The sequence below is a fragment of the Heloderma suspectum genome, chromosome 4, assembly GCF_057233095.1.
Source record: "Heloderma suspectum isolate Gila_16-S chromosome 4, 16-S_ref, whole genome shotgun sequence".
NCBI lineage: Eukaryota > Metazoa > Chordata > Lepidosauria > Squamata > Helodermatidae > Heloderma > Heloderma suspectum.
In genome coordinates, this window is record NC_139461.1 from 282,702,418 (window position 1) to 282,729,993 (window position 27,576).

At 43.5% G+C, this 27,576-nt stretch overlaps 1 protein-coding gene across 1 annotated transcript in view; it reads left to right on the top strand.

Annotated features, from left to right (window-relative positions):
- JPH2 (junctophilin 2) overlaps positions 1 to 27,576 on the top strand; it is a 115,786-nt gene that overhangs the window by 69,217 nt on the left and 18,993 nt on the right. The window contains exon 3 of the mRNA XM_084854011.1: positions 14,373 to 14,491. Within this exon, the coding sequence (XP_084710137.1) occupies positions 14,373 to 14,491 (119 nt within the window). The remainder of the gene's footprint in view (positions 1 to 14,372; positions 14,492 to 27,576) is intronic.

Below are 27,576 nucleotides of genomic sequence, written 5' to 3' on the forward strand. Positions count from 1 at the left end.
TTTGGGAGAAGCATGTGATACAGTCCTCTTGGGAGTGTACCGCTTCAGAATGCAGACCGTGCGGGGGGGAGGGTGCGGGGAAGAGAGGTCTGCACAACGGAATGCTTCGTAATCTCAAAAATTCCCTGCCTGTGGCAAGGAGAAGGGTTTTAATGTAGTCACAAGTCAAGGAATTTTTGAAATGACTGAACATTCGATCATATTATCTCCCACCTCTATTCTGAAACGGTACATTTCAGGACTGCTGTACCATGTTCTTTTTCTAAGCCTTAAGTAAGCTCTATATTGCGAGGTGGTTGAAGGAACAGTGCATCTTGGAATATGGAATGTTGCTGTACTTTTTTCCATGTGAAAAAAGATGTCAGAGTTTCTTCTAAACGTAATATCATTACAGCAACTGTTCTCCAGTATTTTTTAGATGAAATTATTTACACATTTCATGCTGAGTAGAAGCAATTGTCCTTAAACGTTTGAACCTGAGGTATCTAAAGTGTACCTTCCCTAGCAGCTACAAAGTATTTTTTTTAACATTTAAATAATGTATATTTTATATACACTGTATATTTTCAGTGTTATGCACCAATTTCTATAATTTTCAGAAGTCATATGGAAAGTTGTACTAATCAGGTATGGTGGTCTAGTAAATGAGCAAGCAAGCTGGTATTCTGGCAGCCAACTGGATACATTTGGAGACTGCACTGTAATTAGGCATAAATTAATTGCTCAGCAGTAAGTGGTGTATATCATGAGAAATAGGATTAGATGCTGGTGGAGAGAGCCTATGTGGACCTTTCTCAGGCCCTTCCTGCCACATAAGGCACATGGATCAAAGCAACTATGGTTGCCACCAGCAGCCTATAACAGAGGCAGATGAGATGGGAAGCTGAGGGATTAAAGAGTACTTAATTTTTTCCTCTTCCCTCCCTATCGCTTTTTCCTTGTGTGCCATATCTTTTTAGACTGTAAGCTGTAGGCAGTGACTTTATTTTGCTGATTGATTGCAATCCTCTCTGGGATCCTGTTGTTTGTTGTTGTTGTTTTACTGAGGAGCAAGACAAAAATGCTTCAAATATGTAACTAGAAAGCCTCACCGAGGGCCATTTGGATTGCTGCAAGGAAGGCAGCCATCCTGTGCCTCCCTAGTGTACATGCAATAGGCCAAACATCTTCCTAGATCATTTGCAACAAGTCATCACAGCCACAGTGGCACCATGTCTTCTGACTAATTACAGAGCAATCCTATGCATAGGAACATAAGAAGTTGCCTCATACTGAGTCAGAACGCTGGTCCCTCCAGCTCAGGATTATACACCAATTGGCAGCAGCTCTCCAGGGTTTCAAACAAGCATAACTCCCAGCGCTACCTGGGGATGCCAAAGATTGAACTGGGGACCTTTTGCATACAAGGCATGTGCTCTACCACTGAGCTGTTGAAGGTAAAAATCCCTCAAGTAAATGTTAATTGCAATGCAAGTCCCACTATGCTCAATGGGGCTGACTCCCCATAGCAAGTGTGTTTAGGATTTCAGCCTAAGTGGTTTTGGTTATCATTTCTCCCCCACTAGAATGAGATTCTTAGGGAGAGAGATGCCTTGGTGAAGATGGCTGCTGATCATCTCAGCCCCATAATTGTTCTGTAGAGAAGTATCCTTGAGGGAAGGATGCAAATGGCCTTGAGCTATTTAGGGCTGAGGATAATGTTTCAGTATTTTAAAAATCCACCAAGTAATCATGAAGGCGAAGGCAATGCTGACCTCCTTAGAGTGCAGTGAACCTTGACAACCATTTCTAACTAACAGAAATCCATCCCCATGACAGAAAAGAGAGAGAGAGAAAAGAAGGTGTTTCTTCTAGCATTATGGTTCACAAACTTCCTCTGCTCTAGGCAATTTTTATATATCAATATTGCTTGTTACGTGCCCATGGACACCTCTCTTGGCGCTTAGGTTCTTGAGCAAATTACCTTTTAATTTTTTTATTTTTAGACTCATCAGTTTGCCTTTTAGGAAACCAGTGTTCTGTGACCAGCAATGCTCAACATGGCAGCCATTGTATGAATGGGCAAGCCCTGCCCCTAGGGCAGCCATTTTGTGAAAATACCCACAACACTCTCAAAATTCCAAATGTGCCCACTGACCCCAAAAGGTTGGGGACTTCTGGTGTACAGAGCAGGGGTTCAGAACCTCAGGCCCAGGGGCTAAATCCAGTCCTCTGGGTTCCTCAGAAGGCCACACCCCCTTCCCTGACTCAGCCTCCTTTCCCCCAGCCACCAGTTGTTAGGTGGCTTCCCAGCTTTTGAGCCGGTTAAAATGCCTCTCTTAAGGCTTAGTTTGAACACTCTTTGGCATTGCCCTTCTTTGGAATTGGAATGTAAACTGACCTTGTAGCCATGAAATTAAAAGACGCTTGCTCCTTGGGAGGAAAGCTATGGCAAACCTAGACAGCATAGTAAGAAGCAGAGAGATCACCTTGCTGACAAAGGTCCGCATAATCAAAGCTATGGTTTTCCCAGTAGTAACGTATGGCTGTGAGAGCTGGACTATAAGGAAGGCTGAGCGCCGAAGAATCGATGCTTTCGAACTGTGGTGCTGGAGAAGACCCTTACGAGTCCCCTGGACTGCAAGGAGGTCAAATCAGTCAATCCTAAAGGAAATCAACCCTGACTGCTCATTGGAAAGACAGATACTGAAGCTGAAGCTCAAATATTTTGGCCACCTAATGCGAAAACTCCCTGGAAAAGCCCCTGATGCTGGTAAAGACTGAAGGCAAAAGGAGAAGGGGATGGCAGAGGATGAGATGGCTAGATAGCATCACCGATGCAATGAATATGAACTTGAGCACACTCCGGGAGAGAGCGGAGGACAGGAAGGCCTGGCGTGCTATGGTTCATGGGGTCACGAAGAGTCAGACACGACTGAACGACTGAACAACAAAGGCTTAGTTACTATCAGTAAGAGCTTTAAGCTAAAATAAACTGGAATTTTTGGTGTTTTGGCCCCGTTTGGTGAAGGCCTCTTTTGGCCTTCAGCTCTGCCTGCCACTGGAATACAGCCCCCAAGAGCTTCTCTGAAATGGAATTTAGCCCTTAGACTGAAAGAGGTTCTGCACTCCTGCTACAGAGCAACCCCTCTGTGACTGACATGGAATACATGCATGTTGCAGAACACTCTAGGATGGATTCTCAGTTCATGCTGGATGTGTCAGCCAGGTCTGCTGAGCCTTGCTTTTGCCAGGCGCACACAAACCAGGAGCATGCCCTGGAATGCGTCCAATATTTCCTTGCAACTATGCATTGCTGGAGAAGATAACCAAAGGGGATAAGCTGTCTGTCAGGGAAGCTTGTCTCCCATTGCTGAACTAATCTACTTACTGAGTACACTCCAATAACCCAACAAGGAATTCCTGGGTTCCTAAGAAGACAGTTTGAAAATAATTGTTTTAGAGCATATATATGACACTTCTGACTGTCCCAAACTCTTGTCCCCTTCCCCCTTAAATATGCTTAACAGAACACATGAAATGGCCCCAAATAGGAAGTATATGAATTGTAGCCCTCCAAGGTGTATTCTGGGATACCATTCAGGAATTCAAGTGTGTGTAGAAATGTCCTTGGACTCGAGCTGTGACCATGTTAGCGAGAGATCAAAAGAATATCCAAATAAGGGCCAGGAATAAATAGCTGACATCATAAGAACACCATGGACTGTTTTTCTCTGCCAATTTGCTGGGGCAAAACTGAGATCTGAAAATGCCCTAGGTCATATCATCATTGCTTAGGTGCAACTGGTTCCAGAGAATAATAAATAGTGACCATGGTGTGAGGAATTTACAGTCTAAATTGGATAAAGCCCAAACTATGCTGACTAGACAGAGTTCTGTATGGTCAATGTTGAAGTTTTATATTGTGTTAGCTATGGAATTAAGAATGTTGTCTCAGCTGATGAGCTCCAGGCACTGTGGAAATTAATTTTATATTCAAAATTTTCCCCGGGAGGCAGTGAAGCAGAAACTAATGATGATTTAATAAAATCTACATATGCAGGCTCAAATTCGAATGCAAATTGTGATGGAAGTAAATCACGCCAGCAAAGTCAGTGTTTGACTTTGATATTGGTACTTTTAATTTCAGTTTGTTAAAATTGTTTGGGATGGTTCACATAAAACTTTATGCTTGCATATAAGCAATTTTGATTGGTTGCCGCCTGTGTGTGTGCTCATTATCCCATGAGGAAATGTAAAATGTAAACTCACTGGAAAAATGACTGCTGCCCTCACTGTAATTGCTTTGGCAGCATGCATGATAGGAACAGAGGAAGCTGTCAGCCTCTTTGTCTGAATAGCCCAATATTGGCTACTTTGACTAGCAGCAGCAGCCCCTTTGGACAGGAGAGGGGAACCTTTCTCCCCTTCAGGGCAGCATTCTAGGGCAGGAGATGCTCTCAGGGGCTGCATTCCATTGGTGGGCAGGACTCAGGAGTGAAGACCAAAGGGGTGGGGCCAGAAATGCCAGCAGGTTTTAGCTTAGAGCTCTTCTTAGGAGAGGCATTTCAACCTTTTAAAATGGGTGGAAAACTGCATCAAAGCCAGTTTTGCACCAAATGATCAGTGGTTAAGGGAAAGGCACAGGGCCTTGTGGGGAACCCCAGAGGGCTGGATTGGAACCCTGGCAGGCCCATAGCCAGCCTAAAAGTTCTGGGGGTGCTGCCAAAAAAATTAGGGGGAGGACTTCATCAGGTTTGCAGGCCTTTTAAAGACAAAATTGTAAACTGTTTTTTAAATTAATTGTTTGTAAAAACATTTAGGGGGCAGAGAAAATTTAGGGGGCAGGCTCCCCCTAGCCGCCCCCCCAGCTACAGGCCTGAACCCTGGCCCTCAGATTCTCCACTCCTGCTCTAGGGAGATCTGTTGGGGGTGAATGCCAGCAGTAGGTGGGACTGGAGCCAAAAATCAGTGGGGCCAAGGATATCCCACACACTCTCTTTCTTACACACATGCGTGCTCGCGCACACACACACACTTCATTAATACCCCCATCCATCCATTCATTCCACTCTCTCTTTCTCCCCTTCTCTCTTTCCCCTCCTTTCTATCCACTCTCTTTCTCCCTGTTTCCCTGCTTCCTCTCTCCTTTCTGTCTTTATCTCCTTCTCTTTTTCCAACCTTCTCTCTTTCCCCCCTCTTTCTCTCCTTTTTCTCCACAGCTGCATTAAAAAACAAACTTGGGCTGGTTTCCAGCAACAGTGCAAGGGGGCCCAACGTCCCATGCCAGACGCTGGGAATTGCACACTGTAGATTCGATCCCCACTGTGGATTTGATCAAACTATGCCCAAATTGCAAAATCAGATGTCAAAGTCTGATATCATCATTCAAAATTCAAATGCTGGGATTTTGCCATTTTTTGCAAATATGGGAGACAATGTCTCAATTCAGACATCGCACAAGAAGCTTAACTATGGTGTAGCGTGATGGCTGAAAATTAACAAATCATGGCTTGTGATTAGTGAGCAAACCAGAGTTGGAAATTACAGCTGGATGTAGGTTTACAAACTGCGATTTCTTAATTACCATTTGGTATGATGTCTGAAGTGACAAGCTATCGTTACAGCTGTTACTCCACCCCCAGGCTTCTGCATGATGGAGATGTGCAAGGCAGACACTATGAAACTGAGAAGATGGGAAATAAAAGCAGAACAGCAACTCCAAACTATAGTTTACCTGTGGTATGTTTGGAAGCTCAGATCTTACTTTGGGTGCTGAACTGTGGTTAGCACAAATAATGGTTTGGTATAATGTCTGAATTGAGCCAATGCTGCGCTTCAACAAGGCTGCAATGGCAGTCAATGTGTTGCCCTCTATATGTTATTGGACTGCAGTTACCATCATCTCTCACCATTGGCTATGCTGGCTTGGGCTGGTGGGAATTGCAGTCCGAAAATATCTGGAGGGCCACACATTGCCTACCCTGAACTAGAGGGACAGTGTGTTGTAGCACATGGGGTGTTAGCACTTGACTTGTTACGTCCTGGAAAGTCAGTCACTATCCCTGAGGCTGAAACCACGCATTATAATCAAACAGGGCGTTCCCAGGCCCTCTTGCCCTCATAATGGTAATGCCGGACTTGGGAATGGGGGCATTTACATTGGAGAATTAGCAGTTGAGAAAGGATGCTTAACCCTTCCCCACCTACCAATTCTCCTCTGCAAATGCCTCCCCCCTCCCCGGGTGTTTTTAACCTGGCTTCTTTCCCTCTCTCCAGTCAATCTCCAAAACCAGGAAGAAGCCTGCCCCTCTGGTGTGGGTAGACTGGGGGGGGGTATGAATTAAGCACCACTCCTCCTACCTGCTAATTCTCCCCTATAAATGCTCCCCACACTTCCATATTTGTGTTGCTGCTGTAAATCTGCTTTTTGGAAGTTGCTTTTCAGGGTGGAATATATAGTTCCATCCTGAGCCTAAGCCTGAGGGTCCATGTGAGGATAAAATTACATGTCACTCTGTTCTGGATTACAATTCCCAGCACTCCTGGCCATTGACCATGCTGCCTGGGGCTGACGGGAGTTGGTCCAAAACATCTGGAGGGTACCAGGTTGGGAAATGCTGTCTTAGAGTAAGGGTGTGATACTGATGTGACAAAAATTAAAATCAGCCATAATTTTGAGGGGAAAGAACATAACCTGCTTTTATGTATGGCTGTGTTGCTTGATTTTAAGCAAAGGAAGGTGGATTGCATATGGGTCTGATAGGTGTGGAACCCCAGAATACAAATCTGCAGGGGGCTTTCATGTTTGTTCGTTTTAAATCAAGGGTCTGGAAATACCCTCACCAGCCTGCCGGCGGTGAGCATTTTTCTCTTCTTTCTTCTGGCAACTGCATTTGCAGCACAGACACACACCCAAAGGGAGACATGGGTAAGGTCTCATTCCTGACTTTGGACTGGATTTCAGGGGCATTCAGAAGCAATGAGTTGTCTTTCAGCTTCCAAATGCTTCTGAGGCTCAGGACCAAGCCAGTGCCCTTTGCCAGTACAGAAGGGTCAAGGTGGCAGTGTGGGCGGGGAGGCCCAAAGTTTATAAACTCCAGCTTTTAATCTTACATTGGTAGGAACATCTGTATTCTACTGGATCTGGCTGCAAGATCACTATGCTTACCTCCTAAATGTTACCCAAGTAGCATTGGTAGAACTCTCTGCTGCTAATCCAAATCTCATTTACAGTCTAATAAAACTTGGATGCAGAAAAGCCCATAAGCAATCCAATGCGGATGGGATTGCTAGCTTGTGATTACAGCTACACTGCACTACATTCCAGCCAGGTAGGGTGGCCTGGTGGCCTACTTTACAGGGGACAGTCCTCTATTTGAAGAGCTGTTGGAGAACAGGCCTCTATTTGAAGGTGTCCTCTATTTGAAGCACTGTCCACCATGAGTCCAGTTTAAGGTAAAGAACCATCAGAAGGGAGAGCAGGTGCCTTGAAATTGCCCATCAACAATTAGCATCTGAACAGCAGACTGAGGAAGCACACAGATCACCTGGTCAATTTTTCTCACTGTGATGAGATGTATTGTATTTCTATTTAAATTACAGTCATTATTTCTAAATTTGCAATTATACATATTTGCATCTATACATTAGTATATGCAAATGTTATGCAAATTGGTGTCCTCTTTTTTTGGTGATGCGTCTACTTTTGGGGGGACAGTGTGCAAGTGGACGCTCTACAGGGGATGGAGGGGCTCCCTCACTACTACCCAAACCTGGTAGGGAATACGCATCCATCCATGCCCATTACTAATCTTCTTCTGTTCCACATCTTCCGTTACACATATAGTCCCTATTTGACACACTGTGCTGTAAGTAAGAGATCATCTCCTATTATGTAGGAGATGCATCAGGCTGTTGGGGAAGTTTTCCTGTGGTTAAAGATGGTTCCTACCAGATGTCTTTGCATGTTCTGTGTTCTGATACCTTCTTGTAAACTAGGGGCAGTTTTCTATATTAGAAGATGGAGGTAAAATATTTCCTTTACTTTCATCCAGGCTTTCTCTTTTCTGATGGCCTCACAGGGTTGGTGCAATGAGTAAAGCTCCCTGCCAGGCACTAGCAGTCAATGCTGGAGTGATTTTGCTGCAGGCCAGGGGTGGGCGGAATACAGGTTTGGGGGAGCTACATTTTTTTTTAATAGAATTCCCAGGTCCACCAACTGGAGCCAGGGAAAAAAAGAGTGGCTCAAGGGTGGAGCCAGCGGCAAAATAGGGACTCAGGAGGTGAAGCTTATAATCTAACCCATCCTATGACTTGTACATTGGGAAGATCTGCATATACAAATACAGATATGTGTCTGAGTTAGTACATATTATGGATTTTGACTCAAAACTCTAAAACTGGCCAGCAGAGCTGCACAAAGAACCTGATCAAAGACAGTTAATACGTACAAACTGTTTACAATTTTTACCCACTTTTGTATTTCATGCCAAGAAGAAGCTATGTCTGTTCTTGTGGGGCTTGATTCATGTTTAATCTAATGATGTTAAAAATTTAGTGCCTCAGTTAAATTAGGCATTGGATTGAGTGTTATTTATCTAAAAACTCCTATGTGTTGAGTCTTTGATCCTTAGGGAATCCTCCTCTAATATGTCCACTCTTCAGAACCTAGTGCCTGCCTCTTTATTAAATTACAGGAAAATAGGGGCCAGATTTCTAATTGCGAGGAAACACAAAATGGTTCATGTAACCTGGGAAAGACTGCCAGGGTCCATAAGGGAAGGATAGAAAGTGAATCGGTCAAATAGATGGTGCTCATGTTAAGTATTTATTTAGAGATCAGATCACAGAACATGGAGCATAACTTTCTCCCAGCATTGGCTAGGTGCCTGTTTCATCTTGCAGTGGTACTAGGCTCTCTGTGCATGGATACAGCTGAGGTCTGCCTTCTGCTTTCATTCAGAGGAGGGGGGGGTGTCTATGAAGTGTGGCCTAATAATCGGAGAAGGGTGGACTGCTGGGGAGACAGATGGCTGCCATTCTTCTCCTACAGCGAAAGTTAATAAATCACCAGGCCCAGATGGTATCCATCCTAAAGCTCTTGAATAACTCAAATATGAAATTGCTGATCTACTAACAAAAATATATAACATGTCTCTAAGATCAGCCTCTGCACCACAGGACTGGAGAATAGCCAATGTAACACCAGTTTTCAAAAAGGGATCCGGGGGGATCTGGGAAATTACAGGCTGGTTAGCTTAGATGTTGTTCTGGGTAAACTGGTTGAAAGCATTCTTAAATATAAAATTAGGAAGCATATAGAAGGACAAGCCTTGCCGAAAAAGAAACAACATGGCTTCTGCAAAGATAAATCCTGTCTCACTAACTTTTTAGAGTTCTTTGAGACTGTCAGTAAAAATGTGGACGGGGTGATCCAGTGTACATTGTTTACTTGGATTTCCAAAAGGCTCTTGACAAAGTCCCTCACCAAAGACTCCTGAGCAAACATAACAATCATGGAATAAGAGGAGAGGTCCTCTTATGGATCAGTAACTGGTTAAAGAACAGAGAGCAGAGAGAAGGAATAAATGGTAAATTCTCCCAATGGAGGGATGTAAACAGTGGGATCCAACAGGATTCTGTATTGGGACCAATGCTTTTCAACTTATTCATAAATAATCTGGAATTAGGAGTGAGCAGTGAAGTGGCCAAGTTTGCGGATGACACTAAATTATTTAGAGTGGTTCAAACAAAACAGTATCGTGAGGAGCTCCAGAAGGATCTCCACACTGGGAGAATGGGCATCAATCATATCATATATCAATATCATATGTCAATAATAGTGCAACAATATTAAGGCCATCCACAGATCAATACTTTTTCTGGAAATGTATCATTACCTAAAACAGAAATTATAATTGAGTGTCAATAAGAGTACTGAAAAAGGAAACTCTTCACATGGGCTGAGTTCGCACAATACAACAACCCATCCTGCAAAATAAGCTCCGCAGTGTGGTGTGGGTTGTCATTGGAACAACTTAATGGTAATTTTGCTAAGGGGCCGATCTGGTCTTCTCCCGACCTCACCCCATCTGTCAGCTGTCAAAGGCTGTTAAACTAGCCTATATGCAGCCCCTTTTTGTCAATTACTTTGTAAGTTTCCTAGTACACTTTGTCCCCTTTGATAGCTGAAACATACAAGGCAATAGACAAGACAAAACTATGTATAGCTTGACAGCCACAATTGCTCACCTCCACAATTGCAAAAAAATGATAAAAAATAAATAAATGCAAAGACATTTGCACACGTCCTGGAGCCAAAAAATAATAATAATTTAAAAAAATATTTAGGCTCCATTTTACACAAATCTCAGGGTGCGGTGTTGGTTTTTTCTGTTTTTTTTAATGAGTTGCCGAATGAGTGACAGCCTCTCCAAAGTGCCACTTGGGCATCAGTGGAGGGGCTGTCACTGTGGCAGAGGCAAGATCACTCTGCAAGAGTGGCAGAGGTTTCTGCTGCTCTTGCTGAGTGACTTGCTCGCTGATGCCCACAACCCACAATGGGTTGGCAATGGCGGGTTTGGACGACACACCAACCCATCATGGATTGAACAACCTCAACAACAAGCCATGGGTGGCTTGTTGCCCATGCAATTGGGCATTGCATGGGCTGGGTTCACACGACATGATAACTCACTGTGGCTTGTTACCCTTGGTGGGTTGTCGTATCGTGCGAACCCAGTCACACAGTCATTCATTGTGACCTAACCCATGGGATATGTGTGTATTATGAGTATGAACATTGTTTGTATCCATTGGATGTTTTTAACTGTTAACTTTTAAAATAAATTCTAAAAAATGTTGCTCTCTCCTGTCATATACAAATACACATTTAAATTTACCCCACCTAAATTATACGAAAGCTTCTTGACTACCATCACCTGTCTCCCTCCCTCTCCTGGAGTTCCTTATACAAACACAGTCTTTCAGTCTACCCTTGTTTATATTAGGAAGATTAACTGTGGTTGACTTTCCATCTTTCTGTGGCTTTGTCAGGGGTGTGTGTGTGTGTGTGTGGGCTTAAAAGGAAGATACTGCTTAAGGTGGACTGATGTAATCATGGTAGAGCCCTCCACAGCAGCTGATAAGCATTTTATACAGCAGCCTTTGGGGAAAGACCTTAGCAACATGGAGACACCGGCAGATTAGCATAATGAGGGGTTGTCTGATGTTATTGCCAAGTTGTTCCTTTGCTGTCATTCTTCTGGAGTCACTAAGGACTGAGGAAGGCTGAGCTTATACTTATCAATGGAGAAAGATGTTGGCTGGTATTTGAACTTCCAGCGGTTAAGCCATGCTAGATAGCTGCTGAATGAAGGGTTTCAAATGAAAGGAAGGGAGATATTTCCACCATATCACAACTGTTGCCTTCTTGTAAATAGAAGCTTTCTAAAGTTAATGATCCAGTTACACTGTGCTTCACTGGAATGTTGCCTCTTCTGAAGACTACTGGAGAAAAAATACAGAACAGCTTGTGTTTCCCCTATATTACCACCATAAATCATTACCAATCAGTTTCTACATTATATTGGGGATGTACTCTTATGTTGTAAACATGAAGAATTGTTTCTAGACCAACTCTATGCAAACACAATGTAATGGGTTAGCCAGTTCCATGATTTTCCAGGGCTCATTTTGTAGCATTGACGATCACAAAGGCGGCCAGATCCACCTTTGCCAGATATGATGTAATGTCATCTTGCAGAGCTATTTCAAGATACAGAATGAGAAGGGGGTATGAGGTGGGGGCAAAATGGATGACTTACCAATGTGACATTTATTTTGACATTATTTTAGAGAGTTCTAAGTTGCTTTTCAAAACATATGGTTTTGACAAGGTAGCTCACAAATATAAAACTATTTCAAAATAACATCAATATCTAAAATATTAAGGAAGACAGCAGGATAAACACAGAAGGCCAGCAAACCAACATAAAATGGACAGTATCACATTTAAAAATAAAACAAGTGGTATTCATTAAAAAATTTAAATCCAGCTTGTTCTCTTTACCCAAAAGCAGACTGATTTTTTTTTTAAAAAGTCTTTAGACAGGATTGCAGCTGGCATGCTAGCCTACACTGCTAAAAGGCACCACCACTGCCACCTGTGCTTCTACAACAGCCTTTCCCAACCTGGAGCTCTCCAGATGTTTTGGACTACAATTCCAAGGTGGTATAGAAATGTTAATAATAAATAGATAAATAAATACATACTAAGAGAGTAGAATGTAACAGGAAAGATCCATAGAGCTTCAGCTATTGGGCGGTATAGAAATGAAATAAATAAAATAAATACATATGTCCCATCATTCACAGGGTCAGTGAAATAATATCTTCATTAGGACCAACCAAATTAACACCCAGTGCCTAGCACATGCCGCAAACCACAGTGGCTTATTTAAGCCACTGTAGCTGAAAATGATTGTGCAAATCCACCCATTATTTAGTTGCTTCTGTCTTTGGAAATGCAAGTCTGCCCACATCTTTGCCCCAATTGCTCCTGGTCCAGTCCATGGCAATTCTGATGGGTTTGTCATGCTGTGCCTCTTTTCAAGTGACATCCTTCGGAGAGTGAAAGCTTTCACAAGCTTCTGGGCAAAGAACATTTTCCACCTTCGGTTGCATATCCTGGCCACTTTGAATCCAACGCTAGTTCTTCAGGCACATAAAAGACATAAATATGCCACTGGGCCTCCCACAGATTACAGTGGAATTAATCACACTGATTATACGCTACCAAAAAAGGAGTTGCTCTGTCTGTTTACAGCTTCTTGGGGCCTTCTGTGAGCGGTCAGGGCTTAAAATTACAGATTTCTACCTCCTCGGAGCCAAGCGTCTCCAAATGATTGAGGAGCTGGAGTGCTTTTTTACAGGATGCTGGGTACTGAGAACATTCCACACAGGACTGCCCTCAAAGGGGACAGATATCTCTCTGTGGGTTAATAAGAAGGATCGCGCTTGCAATACAAAGGAAGGTGACGTGCGATGGGTTCCGTGCATCAAGAAACAGAATGTCCTTCCACTTATCTAAATAGCATTGCTGGGGCCAGAGAGTGCTCTGTATGTACTAAGTGACTAATGTGAGATTCTTAAAATGTTTCATTGGGATGCAGGCACTTCAGTACCTCTGAAGGTTTTGCTTCTTCACATAGCCCAGAGTTAACTTCTGGAATTTGCTGTCACATGATGTGGAGAAGGCCCTTGGCTTAGATCAGCCTCCCCCAATCTGGTGCCCGCTATGTGTATTGAACTATAACTTCCGTCATCACAAGCTTGCTTGCTTACAGCACTTTACAGCACAAGTCCATATGCATTGTCCAAGCACCTCCCGTCAAAGTAGCACATGTATTGTGGAGATACTGTATTTCTACGTGATTTGGACTGCAATATGTTATCACAAGGAAAATGTGATTTGTCCTAGAGCAAATGTGATATCCCTGCAAAACTGCCACCTTAAGGAAAGACACGCAATAGGAAACAAAGGCACATTTATTGTGCAGAAAGGATTTGTTCAGTAGGGGCCCATCATTGTCACACTACGTTCTTACAGACTTGAACAACAATAACAGTAGCACCTTAAATTACTTAACCACAGGCGACAGGGTGAAGAATTTCATTTTGCCAGTGACAACCATTTTCAGTCTCAGTACTGGCAAAACTAGCTTTTTTAGTGTCAAATGCTTGATATGAATGTAAGATATTTGTAACCTTCATAATGAAAGGACTATGGGAATGTGGTGGGTTTTTGAGACAAACTACCACCCACAAACGTGCTTCAGGGGTCATGCTGACCAGGACTGGACTGGTCCTACCATTAGGCAGAGCAAGGCAGCTGCCTTAGGCAGCAGATGCTGGGGAGGCAGGGAGAGCTGTGGTGAGGTGTTAGAGGACAGAACTGTGTGCCATTCAGCCTGCCTTGCACCTCCTAGGCTACCCGGCTGCCCTCAATTGCAGTGGAGGACACTGCCTCATTGCCAATGTTGAAGTAAGATTCAACTGTCAGTCTGGTCAACTTCTGTATGTGAATTTGTGGGGGGCGGTGGTGCCACCTTGTCCTTTGCCTCAGGCAGTAAAAGTCTTGGGCTGGCCCATAAGCCTTTTAGGGATCAAACTGTCAGTTGTTTTCAAAGTATGACTAATAAGTGTTGTAGGTATTGGAAACAAACGTTTTTGCTTTATGGGCAACAAACAGCGATGGCCATCATAGAAGAGCAAGACTGCACAGAGTAGTCCTCCTGAAGCTCGGAGGGCCACTTTGGAATTCATAGCTTAGGAATGCAACCTCAGGAAGTCTGGACATACTAAACGCCATGATGGTGTTCTCTCCACAGGACTGCCCATGCCAAAGCCAAGTCGGAAGGCGCTGAGCAAGCAGCACTGGCAGCTAACAACGAATCCACTTTAGCCAGGTCGATGGCCAGGGAACTGTCTCCAGACTTCTATCAACCAGGTAGGAAGTGGAAGCTCCTTCATCCTGATTCTCAGTTATTGATTCTCATCAACAGGGAGGCATTAAGCGTAGTGATAGAATTGAGGGCCGACTAGACATTACTGTGGCACAGTCCATCTGTCACAATGTGGGTTGTGCTAATGTCCTGTAAAGTGTTTGGAGAGGGGGCATTTAAAACTCAGCATGGGTGGGGGTGGGGGTGGGGGGCTGAACCCTTTCCCTCATGCTTTTCTCCCCAAGCTACTTCTCTTCAGTGGTTTTTCCTCCCAGTGGGGTACCAGTACTGGAAGAAAAGCTACAGTTGGGAAATTTTCCCTTGGGAAAATTGGCCAGGGAGAGGCATTTTCAGAGGGGGAAAGTGCAGGTAGGGAATTGAACTAGAACAAGTAATGTTCACAAAGTGAAAACACAAGACTGCAAAACATAGAGTCGGGAGGGGTGTGGGGTGTGGGTGGATGCTGGGGGGAATTGGAAAATTGTAAAAAATCGGAAAAATCAAAACTAAACTTTTAATAGCAACAACATCAACACCAACAGGTCTCCTTCTGCCTTATAGGAATTGACTTTACCCACACTGTAGAACATGGGCTGTGCCAGTTTGGCCCTAAACGATATAAACCATGGGTATAACACACTTGAAGTCAATTACAGTAGAACATCCCAGTTTCATATTTTGTGGCTTTGGATTGCTATGCCATAGATCTAAGAGCGAGAGAGTGATTTGGAAAACCTGATGCCATAACAAACTATGGTGTGCCCTCACTTTGCATGGGGCTCAGCCACATCAATGGCAGCACATGGCTTTTCCAATCTAGCTGGACCCTGTGACAAGTGACAAACAAGATGGAGGCTCACCATGTGCTCTCCTTAACAGGTCTGTGTCCCAACAACTGTTTGAACCTGCTGTTCTTTGGTCCCAAACACGCTTTCCTGGTAGGATATTATCTATAGAAGAGGGCAGCACTGTCTGACACTCACAGACAGTGGAGGCTCGTGGCTCCAATGTCAGTGGGGCAGTGAATCCACTCCAGGTTTCAGTCAGAACCAGTCAGTTGTTGCAATGCAGTGTGCCCAGACACAGTTGCCACCTGTGCTGCCCTTGTAGATTAAGGGTAAGAAGATGAACTTAGTATGCAGTCCTAAAATGTAGGATCCCTGTCACCAATGAATATGTTGGGATTTACTTCTGAGTAAATGTGGTATCCTGTCTCTGAACCCTTTGAGCTTCTTGGCTATCAAAATATGTATGCTCTGGGTTGCTACCTTTAACCTGGGAAGCATCCTAACATGGCTGGCACGTTAGGCAGCCAATGTGTGACACTTACATTTACAATAGCTGAAGGTCATGTGAGCGTGGCATGGAAGTATCAGCTGTCATTCGTATCTTCACAATTGCCCAGTGAATGTGAGGCTATTTTTAGTGTAGGGAAGACAGGAAATTGGAATTCCCAGTGTAGGTTCATTTGCTTTTGCATCAGTGCGGATGTGGTGACATAATTTGGGAAGCCCAGGCAAAGTGGCTCTGCTGTCAAGTGATCTAAAAAATTACATAGGCATATAGATTGAGTAGAAAAATCCACACAATTGAGTCAGCCCATGTCATGGCTGTGGTATTCATATGCAGTCATAGAATCATAGAATCATAGAATAGTAGGGTTGGAAGGGGCCTACAAGGCCATTGAGTCCAACCCCCTGCTCAATGCAGGAATCCAAGTCAGAGCATCCCCAACAAATGGCTGTCCAGCCTCGTCTTGAAGGCCTCCAGTGTGGGAGAGCCCACCACCTCCCCAGGTAATTGGTTCCATTGTCGTATTGCTCTGACACTCAGGAAGTTTTTCCTGATGTTCAGCCGGAATCTGGCTTCCTGTAACTTGAGCCCATTATTCCGTGTCCTGCACTCTGGGATGATCAAGAAGAGATCCTGGCCTTCTTCTCTGTGACAACCTTTCAAGTACTTGAAGAGTGCTATCATATCTCCCCTCAGTCTTCTCTTCTCAAGGCTAAACATGCCCAGTTCTTTCAGTCTCTCTTTACAGGGCTTTGTTTCCAGTCCCCTGATCATCTTTGTTGCCCTCCTCTGAACCCTCTCCAGTTTGTCTGCATCCTTCTTAAAGTGTGGTGCCCAGAACTGGACACAGTACTCCAGATGAGGCCTAACCAGTGCTGAGTAGAGGGGATCTAGTACTTCCCGGGATTTGGAAGCAATGCTTCTATGAATGCAGCCCAAAAGAGCATTGGCCTTTTTTGCAGCCACATCACATTGTTGCCTCATATTCAGCTTGTGATCGACAACAATTCCAAGATCCTTCTCGCTCGTAGTGTGGTTGAGCCACGTATCCCCCATCTTGTAACTGTGCATTTGGTTTCTTTTTCCTAGGTGCAGAACTTGGCATTGATCCCTATTAAATTTCATCCTGTTGTTTTCTGCCCAGCGCTCCAGTCTATCCAGATCACTTTGAATTTTGTTTATGTCTTCCAAAGTATTAGCTATCCCGCCCAATTTGGTGTCATCTGCAAATTTGATCAGCATTCCCTGCACCTCCTCCTCCAAGTCATTCATAAAAATGTTGAAGAGCACTGGGCCCAGGACTGAGCCCTGCGGTACCGCACTCGTTACCTCTCCCCAGCTTGAGAAGGTCCCATTGATAAGCACTCTTTGAGTCCGATTCTGTAGCCAACTGTGGATCCACCGGATCGTTGTTTCATCTAGCCCACTTTGAGCTAGTTTGCTCATCAGGATATCATGGGGCACTTTGTCGAAAGCTTTGCTGAAGTCGAGGTATATGATGTCTACAGCATTCCCACGGTCTACAAGGGAGGTTACTTGATCAAAAAATGAGATCAGATTTGTCTGGCAGGACTTGTTTTTGACAAATCCATGTTGGCTTCGAGTAATCATGGCATTGTTGTCAAGGTGCTCCCAGATGGATTGCTTTATGATCTGCTCCAGAATTTTCCCAGGGATTGATGTCAGACTGACTGGTCTGTAGTTCCCAGGTTCCTCCTTTTTACCCTTTTTGAAGATAGGGACAACGTTAGCCCTCCTCCAGTCATCTGGCACTTCCCCCATCCTCCATGATTTCTCAAAGAGAATAGACAACGGTTCTGAGAGTTCTTCTGCCAGTTCCTTTATGACTCTAGGATGCAGTTCATCTGGCCCTGGAGATTTGAACTCATTCAAAGTAATGAGGTGTTCCTTGACCATATGCCTGTCGATCTCAAGCTGCAATCCTGCCCCTTCAGCCTGTACTGTCCCCATGCCACTGGGAAGTAACTGTGTACGTATGTGAAGGGGGGAGAGAGAGAGAGAGAGAGATGCAGTTAGGTAATTTTGATTCTGGGCTTAATGGTTGTAAAGGGGCCACCTCTTTAGATCAGGGTCCCCAACTTTTTTGGACCCGTGGGTGCATTTGTGAATTTGAGATACTGCTGTGGGCACCACCAGAAAATGCCTAATCAGTGGATCGTTGCTTTGGCATCTACCTGTTGCGTGTATAGATCTTAGGCTGCGTTTGTTCAACAAAAGCTTTTGCTTTGTGTCTGTTGGACGCTGCAATGTCTCTTTAATAAGGGATTGTCTAATTCATCTAATTGCTGGAGGTACAGCTAATGCTTCTTGTCAATATATGTTTTGGCAATGTCCAGTAGTTGCTTCTTTTTGTGGGGACACAACATATTACACAACATTTTTTTGTACTGGAACAGTCTTTAATATTCACTGGTGTACACGTTCTTTTAAATTATTTACCTGCTTCATGGAAATTAACAAATGGTCAGCGTAAATGGATTCTCCATGCCCTTTTGACAGCTAAAAGATTGATATTTCAACATTAGAAGCATAAACACTCACCTCCTACAATGCAGTGGACTGAGGACCTTACAACACTTTCAATATTTGAAAGAGTGGAATATAAACATCACTTTCAAATGGAGACTTACTTGGATATTTGGTCCACTTTTGTTGCAGCCCAGTATAATTGTTAGAAAGGTGTATGCATTTCATACAAATCCATGTATGTATATTAAAACCTGGGAAAAATAATAACAAATAATAATAAAAAATGGGGGGGGGCCCTGCAGGCACCACGTTGTAGACCCCTGACTTTAGATGTTCATGCATAATTCTTCACTTCAAAATGTGGTAAGCCAGTCCTGCTGCATTTGGTGGCCCTCCTGGTCTTTCCACTGAGCAGGGCTCTGGATTTTTGCCCCAAAGTCCTGTCCTGATGGTACTGCTGGAGAGAGAGAGAGAGACGGCACAAAAATGGGGCCTTTGACACAAATTGCCTTTGTTAAGGGGCTGTGTTTATGCTTGCTTGTGAAATGCAATGTGAGGACTGAAGCATGAGATGGATGCATGAAAAGGATCCTAGATTCCTGTTGCATTCTACTCATGAATGGGTCATCAGAAAGCTTACATGAATAGCGAATACCCATGTAACATGTCTGCATGTAGGCATTTGCAAAATGGCTTTAAAAATATTATTTGCAAATGCAAAATGTTACATCATACAGAAATGGCCACTGTAGTAGCAGTAATAGAACACTCCTTTTGGAAACATGAGAAATTGTATCTGTTTTCTTCCTTAATGAGACATTGCAAAGTCTGAAAGTTTACACATTGCTAGCAGAAGTTGACATTCCTAATACATGAGATCAGGAACTGAGAGGGACTGCATGGCCACCAGGTCCAACTCCTGGCCTGAAGAAGGCATCCCACCTGGAGCTATCATTGGCAAAGAGCCATGCAGCATCCACTCTAATGGTGGATGTCCTTGGAGATATGGCAAAGCAGCGACTTTTATATACTATCTAATCCAACCTTCTCCAACCTGGTGCCCTCCAGAAGTTTTGAAGTACAACTCCCAGCATTCCTGACCATTGGCTCCAGCTGGCTGGAGCTGATGGGAGTTGAATTTCAAAACAACTGGCAGGCACCAGGTTGGGAAAGGCTGATCTCGGGCTTTTTCACACAGGGCTTTTATACTACGATCAAGACTGCTTACTCAGAGAAGTTTGCCGGTTCTTTACATGACATTGTCAAGGTCCAGGGCCTCTCCCATGCTTTCTGATTTTTATCCCCCCCCCCTTTTTTTTTAAAGATCATGGATAATGAACTATTTAAATAACCCAAGTTGACTTTCTCAGTGAAAGAGGAAGTGGTGCTATAACACAGCACCATCTAGTGGCTGTATAATGAAACATACAGGGGTTACCGATAAAGGAACTCCGGGGGGGGGGGGGAGGAAGCAGAAGTGTGTGAAAATGGGCGATCTTAATCCTGCAAAGAATATGGAAGCAGAAGCTATAGAGAAACCCCTAGTCAGTCTTCCTACCTGAAGAATATTGTCCTTCTGTAATCGAATTCAAGCAATACTTGTTCAAGCTAGTTTTACGAACTCTAATGATAAAGAATAATCAACCTCTACCTGCCTTAACGCAACTCCATGTACAGAATTTATCAAGTTCCTTCCCAAAGCCCATTTTTACAACCAAATTTCCCAGTATGGATTTCAATGCTTGCAGTTGAAATAAATCACTACCATTTATTTATGTTGAAAAGTGGTATCCTGCCTTTCTTTTACAAATAATCCTCAGGGTAACTAAGAATAGGAAAATTAAAATCAATCCTACAATAGCAATAAAACTATGATGATGGCGACGGCAACAAAAACATGTTGAACAAAAGCAGCAATCAGCAAAAACCTTCTCTCGGGGACAACACAAATAATTGAAACTTACCAAGCAATCTTACCGAGTGGGGATGGGAGTGAAGTGGTAGGATGGCCATATGTCATCTTCTGCAAAGGACAGTCCTCTATTTGAAGGGCTGCCAGAGGGCTGTTGTGAAGGCATCCCCTATTTGAAGGGCTGTCCAACCCCTAAATAAGGAACCATCAGAAGGAAGAGCTGGGCCTTCAAGTTGCCTATCAACAGCAAACTGAGCAGGCACACAGGTCACCTTGCAACAGTCTTCCACACTGTGGTGAGATTTACTGCATTTCTATTTAAATTATAATAATAATTTCTAAATTTGCATCTATACATATAGAATAGCATATCCAAATTTTATGTGAATCGGTGTCCTCTTTTGACCTCTTTTTTTGGTGATGTATATCCCTTTTTGTTGTTGTTGTTCAGTCGTTCAGTCGTGTCCGACTCTTCGTGACCCCATGGACCATAGCACGCCAGGCCTTCCTGTCCTGCGCTCTCTCCCGGAGCGTGCTCAAGTTCATATTCATTTCATTGGTGATGCTATCTAGCCATCTCATCCAGAGTAGGAGATGTGAGTAGGTTCCCAGAGAGGTCTCCCATATTTCTTTCCCCCCCAATTCCCATCCCTCCCCCTTCATTTTAATGGAGAGGGAATTACCTGTACCAGGTGTAAGCCTTGCAAGAGAATGGAGGGGCTTTGGATCCAGCTGATTCAAGTCCACCTCTGACCTACCCCTAGAATACCCTGGAAGACAGAGCTTTCCGGGGCCATAGACCAGGGGTGGGAGAGCAGGGTAACTCTACCTCTCTCCACCCCAGCTGGCAAAGCTCTTCTCTGTCAGCAGAACAGCAGGTCTGCCCCATTCAAATTTTCCCCAGCCAGGAAATCTGTCATGAGAGAGTCAGTGCCAGGGGCCACGGAGCACTTTTTTGCATGCTATTGTAAATAGCCAGTTTTAGGCTTATGATGAACAGATCACTACACCCTTCACATGACCATATTTGCTCTTCTTAACAGTGATGTAGTGTCAGCATGAGCAGTGGCTAAAGCCTGTGCCAAGAAGTAGTTTTGAAAATAGATTCCTCCCTCACCTACCTTTAAGCTAAACAAACAGAAATTTCTTTAGTCTTCCCTCATATGTCATATTTCTAAACTTGTGATTTTTGTTGCTTTTATTTGAAGCTTTCCGGGTTTTTTGAAAGGTGGAGCTACTCATGCAACAGAATCACGTTTTTGCAAGAGCAGAACCCTTCTTCCTGACCTGCTAGTTTTTGCTGTGCATACCAGGCTGCCTGCACATTAAGATCAGAAAGAGAGGCCCTTCTCATTTGCCCACCTGTGAGAGCAGTTGATCAGATCAGACCTGAGAGGGCCTTCTCTGCAGTGGCCCCACACATTTGGAACAAGTTGCCATTGGAGGTCTGCCAGGCTCCGTCATTGCAGACTTTTAAGAAGGCCTTAGAAACTTACTATTTTACCATGGCTTTCTCTTGATATGACTGAGGTTGTTACTGTTTTTGCTGTTGTTGGTTTTATTGTTGGCTTTTATGGTTGCTTTTATTTGCTATTTTATTGTGTTTATGTTTTTATTCCTTTTAATATTTTAACCATTTTAATGTATTTCATCACTGTGAGCCACCTTGGGAGGGCTTCTGCCCTGAAAGGTAGCCAAGAATTTTTAATGAATTAATAAATAAATGCCTGTGCCTGTGCATGTAGAGACAAATATATGCAACCTTTTCTTGATTTCATCAGTAGATTAATCAACTAAAACTTAGTTGGCTAATCAAAGGGGAAATGTTCATTAGACAATTATGTTTTCTGAGATCAGGGGGATTTGACAGAAATTGGCAGAGTCCATAAAGAAAATGGCTTTAGTAGTATGATATCCTAAAGTCCATTGATTGTGTGTGTATTTATTCTGATTTATTCAGAGGAAGAATATGTCATAAGCTGAGAGGCAAGAGACCACGAATGATTAGTCTGCTGAGTGCTATTTTGAGGAGCCTGAGCAACTGGTGAAATAGCTTCCAAAGACTACTTGCAGCCAGAAATAAATGGCCCTGAATGGGTCTTTTTATGATTGACAGGAGCCTGCAGGCAGGGCAGTCCAGCTAAAATAAATACCTGATAGCTATCCCCTTTCTGGGTCCCTTTGGTATAGAACTGTATAGAACAGATAGCAGAATCCAAATTATAAAATTGATTCGTCAAACTGAATTAATAGACTTGTAGTCCGATACAATGCTAGTTCCGTTGAGTTCAAATGGATGTACTCCTAATACAAGTGCATAGGATATGAATCCAGCTTTAGGGCTGCTTCTCATATTGCTGAAATAGCAGCTATACACCCCAGTGTAGTCTGTAATATGAGAGAGCTTTACCACATGAATGCTGTGGGCATCCATACACTACAGGGAGCCACAGTTGTCCCTGGATTGCACTGATGTATACGTGTAAGCCTGCCAACTGTCCAACCTCCACCCCCTACCCCCCACAACCTGGATCTGATCCCTTTTGCTAGAGGTTTAAGAACATAAGTGCATAAGAAGAGCTCTATTGGATCAGATGTAGGAATGGACAAATCTGTCAATTCCGGATTCTCTCTGTTTCTCATTTTTCTAATATTCATCCTGAACTTTGAGAATATTTTTTTTAAAGTTTGCTTGAAAATCCATATGCATGTTTGTGTGCATTTCTCCTAATGCATGCATTTTGTACACTATTTAGCCTAGTATATACAGTTTTGCAAGCAATTTTCCTAATATAATGCCTTTTGAAGTTATTTTCACTCATATACACATTTTTGTGTGCACCTTCTATAATACATCCATTTTGGTATGCATTTTTTTTATTGTAGAAACCCCATTGCAAAACAGCTATCAATGAATGCCATGATTTCCCCCCCAGAACCTCCCTCAGAATGATGGTATGTTGTGATAAAGCATTGCTCGGAGGGAGGAATGTGGGAGTAGGGTAAAGAATGGTAGCTTGGTGGTCACCTGGATGAGTACCACTGTGAAACACGTGGCCGCAAAATAAGGTAAGGTAGGGTTCAAAATCCCCTGGCTTTTCACCCCTGAAATTTCAGGCTGAAAGATCTGAGGTTACTTTTGGATCAGCTCTACTTTATACCAGATTGCATCAAACCCATTTAAGAGAACTGTCTGTTGTCATCATGTCTACTTGGCCCCTAACTTGTCAGGGAGAAGACTACATTGAACCCTTCTTCCTGACATATTATTTTTCTGTGCCCAAAGTGTTCCACCCCGTGCCCCCACCCTAGGGATGTGCGACCCTGGGAAATCTTGTCCATTCAAACCTGATGGATTTCCACAGTGTTTCTGTTCTAGTAAGCAGGGGTGGCCTGCAACAGAGGGCAAGGGCAGATTCTGGGGAAAATTTTGCTCCCCCCCCCCTCCAGTTCCACCATTTGCACAAATTGTAACTTGAGCATTTTTTTTTAACTTGGGGGGGGATCTTGAAATGTGTGCAAATGTGGCCATATTTTTGTTTTTAATTTTTTTAATTGCCACTCTTGCACAGCTGCACACAATTGCAAGTCTGCCTATGTCTGCTATGAAGCCTCACAATGGCGTATAATGGCACTCTTGTCAATATCATTGTCAGTTTCATCCTCTCCACATTACTTCTTTTAGCCCATCAGAGCCATATTCTGTACTAGTCAAACAAACTTGTCAATTCCCCCGTCCCCTTTGCTCAGGGAGTGCTGCCATGGTTATTCCAAATGGGAGCCATGAAAAGGGGGTGGAGGGTAGATCTCTGTTAAAAGGACTTGTTTGAGACTCAGGCAAGTGTGCAATGGAAGTGGGGAATCCCCATGTATCAGTTCAGCACTTCAAACCCTGAGGATCAGGTTGCTAATTGGGCAATCTTGTCCCCTTTTCCCAACCTGTCAGTGGGTAATTTGACAATTGTCAGTGTCAAGCATATGCAAATTACAGTTTGCACAAATGGTGGAACCTGGGGTAGGGAAGCACAAATTGGTGCCATTCCCCGCGCCCCGGAAAACTGCATATTAGCTAAATCTGCTACAGAGCGAGTCAATTCCAGTGGGGGGTGGCGGGAGAAAGAAATACGGAGGGTTGAGCTGGAAAAATCTGTCGGGTTTCCACCCCTGAAACAGAATTCTCATACACCCCCCCCCCCACCAGAGTAGTTATCAGATTGGAACGTACTTACCCACTGATATACCTGTAGGCTGAGGGTCAAAACAGACATTTATTTTCATTCTTATTTTAGGGTAGGTGCAAGGGGACTGATCTTGATCAGGATGCTAGGATAGGAGGCATGGGGACTTTAACTCTTTTCTCCACTATAGGCCCAATCTGGATTGCCCTCTTCATGCACCTTCAATGTCAGTTGCAGAACAGAGATCTATTAGCTTTACGGATCACTATTTTGCAATAGGAATTGTAGGCAAGGGACTCCCAATCCAGATCTGACCTCTTACCCCTACTTAGGGGTGTTGTTTTGTGGAGGCCCACCTGGGCATGGGGCCCGAATCTTTTGAGTTGTGCCCCAGATCTTTTGAGCTGTCCTGCCATTTTAAAAAAAATATTTCCCAGTGACTTGCATTGGAAAACAGAAACGGCCATAACTGTTTTAGTTTCCATGATAAATACATGAAATTTGGAGACCTGGTAGCCCCCATGGAACTGATTGAACCTGCCCAATTTCAGGCAGCTAGGTCCAGTGGCTTTTGTGGTAGCCATGCATAAATTTTCCTTTTCTCAAAGACTAAAACAAAAAATAAAAAAAACTGTCAAGCCATAGAGGGGATTAGAGATCCTAATCAGAATGTATTTAAGGAGGTCACTATCCCTAATATCTGGTGTAGGTTGTTTTTTTTTTTTTGAGGTGCAAAAAAACCTCTCTTCCCGTACTTTTCTGTTCTTCCATGCCCACTGTTGGGAGCTTGCTTGCAATGAAATTTTGAAGAGGGAGAAGAAAGGGAAGAAAGAGCTCCATGTGAAATACTGGTATTTCACACTGCATCTGATTTTATGACCCCAAATTGGAAGCTTTGGTTTCTGCAGAAGTTTAGTAGCTTCAGTACAGCAAAGGATCCAATCAGCCTCCACATACTTCTTTGTCCCCGTCCACTTTAATTTCTCCTAAATAGCTATAGGACTCAAATTATTCCAAAAGGAGGGCTAGGACTATGTGGCGTCATGATTGAAGAACTACTGAGGCTTTTAAATAGGTTCTACAGCTTTAAAAAAGCTAGAAAAAGCCCTCAGCCACCTCACCTCATAAAGTTAATTTAAGTACATGTAATCCTTACAAATCCTCCACAGCCTCCCAAATTTCTCTGAAGTACTACCTCTCTGAAAGGAGCCAGTTCGCTATTTTTTCTCTACCCCCCGCCCCAACACATTTCCAATCAACATTCTTCTTTTCTTCTTCCTCCCCCTATCCTGTTCTTTCTTTCTCTTCTTTATTCCACCCAGAGCATATCTTGGGGAATTCTTAAAGAGAATTCTCTTTGGTGGGCAAGAGAAGTTCTGAACTGTATTTGACTTTATACAAACAGACAAGAGGGTTAGTTTTTCTCCTTCTCACTCAAGTCTTTGAGAAACGTGGGTTCACATGGTTGCAGAGAAACAAATCTGGGGCTGATTTGTTTGTCAGTTGCCATTATCCAGCAATAGGAAGGGCTGTAGCTCAGTGGCAGAGCACATGCTTGGCATGCAGAAGGTCCTGGGTTCGATCCCTAGCATCTCCAGGTAGGACTAGGAAAGAATCCAGCCTGCACACCTGGAAAGCCACTGCTGCCATTCAGTGTCAACAACACTGGGCTAGATGGACCCAGGGTCTGACTCAGTATAAGGCAGCTTCCCATGTTACGATGAACAGAAAGCTTTAATAAAAATAAGAGTTTGGGCTTTGTTTTTTAAGTGGAGGGGAGATAAATACTGCTCATTTATACAAGCCTATGTATGCCTACTCAGAAGCCCCATTATGTTTAATGAGGCTTTGCCTCAAGAGAAGTGTGCATGGGATTCCAACACAAGTTACTTTTGTAGGGAGATTTGCACCTTGATGTTCTGCATGTTTACTCAGAAATAAGTCCTGAGTTGTGAACATGGTACTGCATGCGTAATACGGTGCCTACCCAATTACGTCTAATGAACTGACTACCCTTTCAGCTCAGTCCTACGCAAGTTTTGTCATGTCTGTGTTTTGGGGTTGTTGTTTTTTTGCATGAACTCTAGGTTCAGTGGTGAGGGAAAGGCACTTAGTATATGCTCAGAGTTTCTCCATAAATAAGCCCTAGGTTTGAAAACAGACTCACTGGCTGAATCCTGGTGAAGTCTGGGCACCAATGAAGTTATGGGGAGGAAGATACAATGACAGCTTGTGCATAACAAGGAGGAGGTAGAGGAGAGTTGCACAAAACAAGACATCTGTTTTTATGAAGAGATGCTGGAGGATGGTAGGATGAGGAGGGATGGTTGCATAGAGGGAAATATAATTGGTAGGGGGAGAATGTAAGAGCTCAGTGGTGAAAGAAAAGCATTCTGCATATGCTCAGAAGCACTCTCTATTTAAGAACATAAGAAGAGCCATGCTGCATCAGACCAAGGTCCATCTAGTCCAGCATTCTGTTCACACACACTGGCAAACAATCTGCCCATGGGAAACCCACAAGTAGGACATGAGTGCAATAGCACCTTCCCACTCATGTTCCCCTGCTGCTAACATTGGTGAAATATAAATACATTCTAGTAATTCTAAATTTGCATGTATGTATATTCTTCAGAAACTTTGAAGGTTTCTTTCCTGGGGGACACCTCTAATGACTGTGCATTTTCATACAAATTTACCCAAAAACTATTGAGGAAGGGGTGAAAGGAAGGGAAAGCAAATCACTCCCTCCCCCAAACTGGAGAACTCCCCTTCCAAATGAACTGCTGCACCTATCCTTCTGAAACTTTGCTGGCTTCTCACTTGGGGACAATTGTAGGCTGTCTGTAATTTTCAGAACAATGGTCTACAAGGAAAATAGGGAGATAAGTATGCCGTCTTTTGGAGACCTCAAAATGTCAAGGCCACCTTTTCACAAAAAAACCTTGTGGCTATCATTCTGAAATTTGGCAGACATGATCTCCACTGCAGGAGCAACGAATCCTGAAATTTTTATCCAATTCTTCCAAGGAATAAAAATGCTATTGGCAGTTCCCTTTAAAAGAAAACGAAAATATAAACCCTGCACCTATTTTTCTGACATTGGGCATGTGTAATCCCTTCTAGGGGGCTACTATGCCTGAAATTATCATCCAGTTCTGACCAAGAGAAAAACGTCAGTTTTTTTCTAATTTCCCATGGTAGTCAACATGAAGCA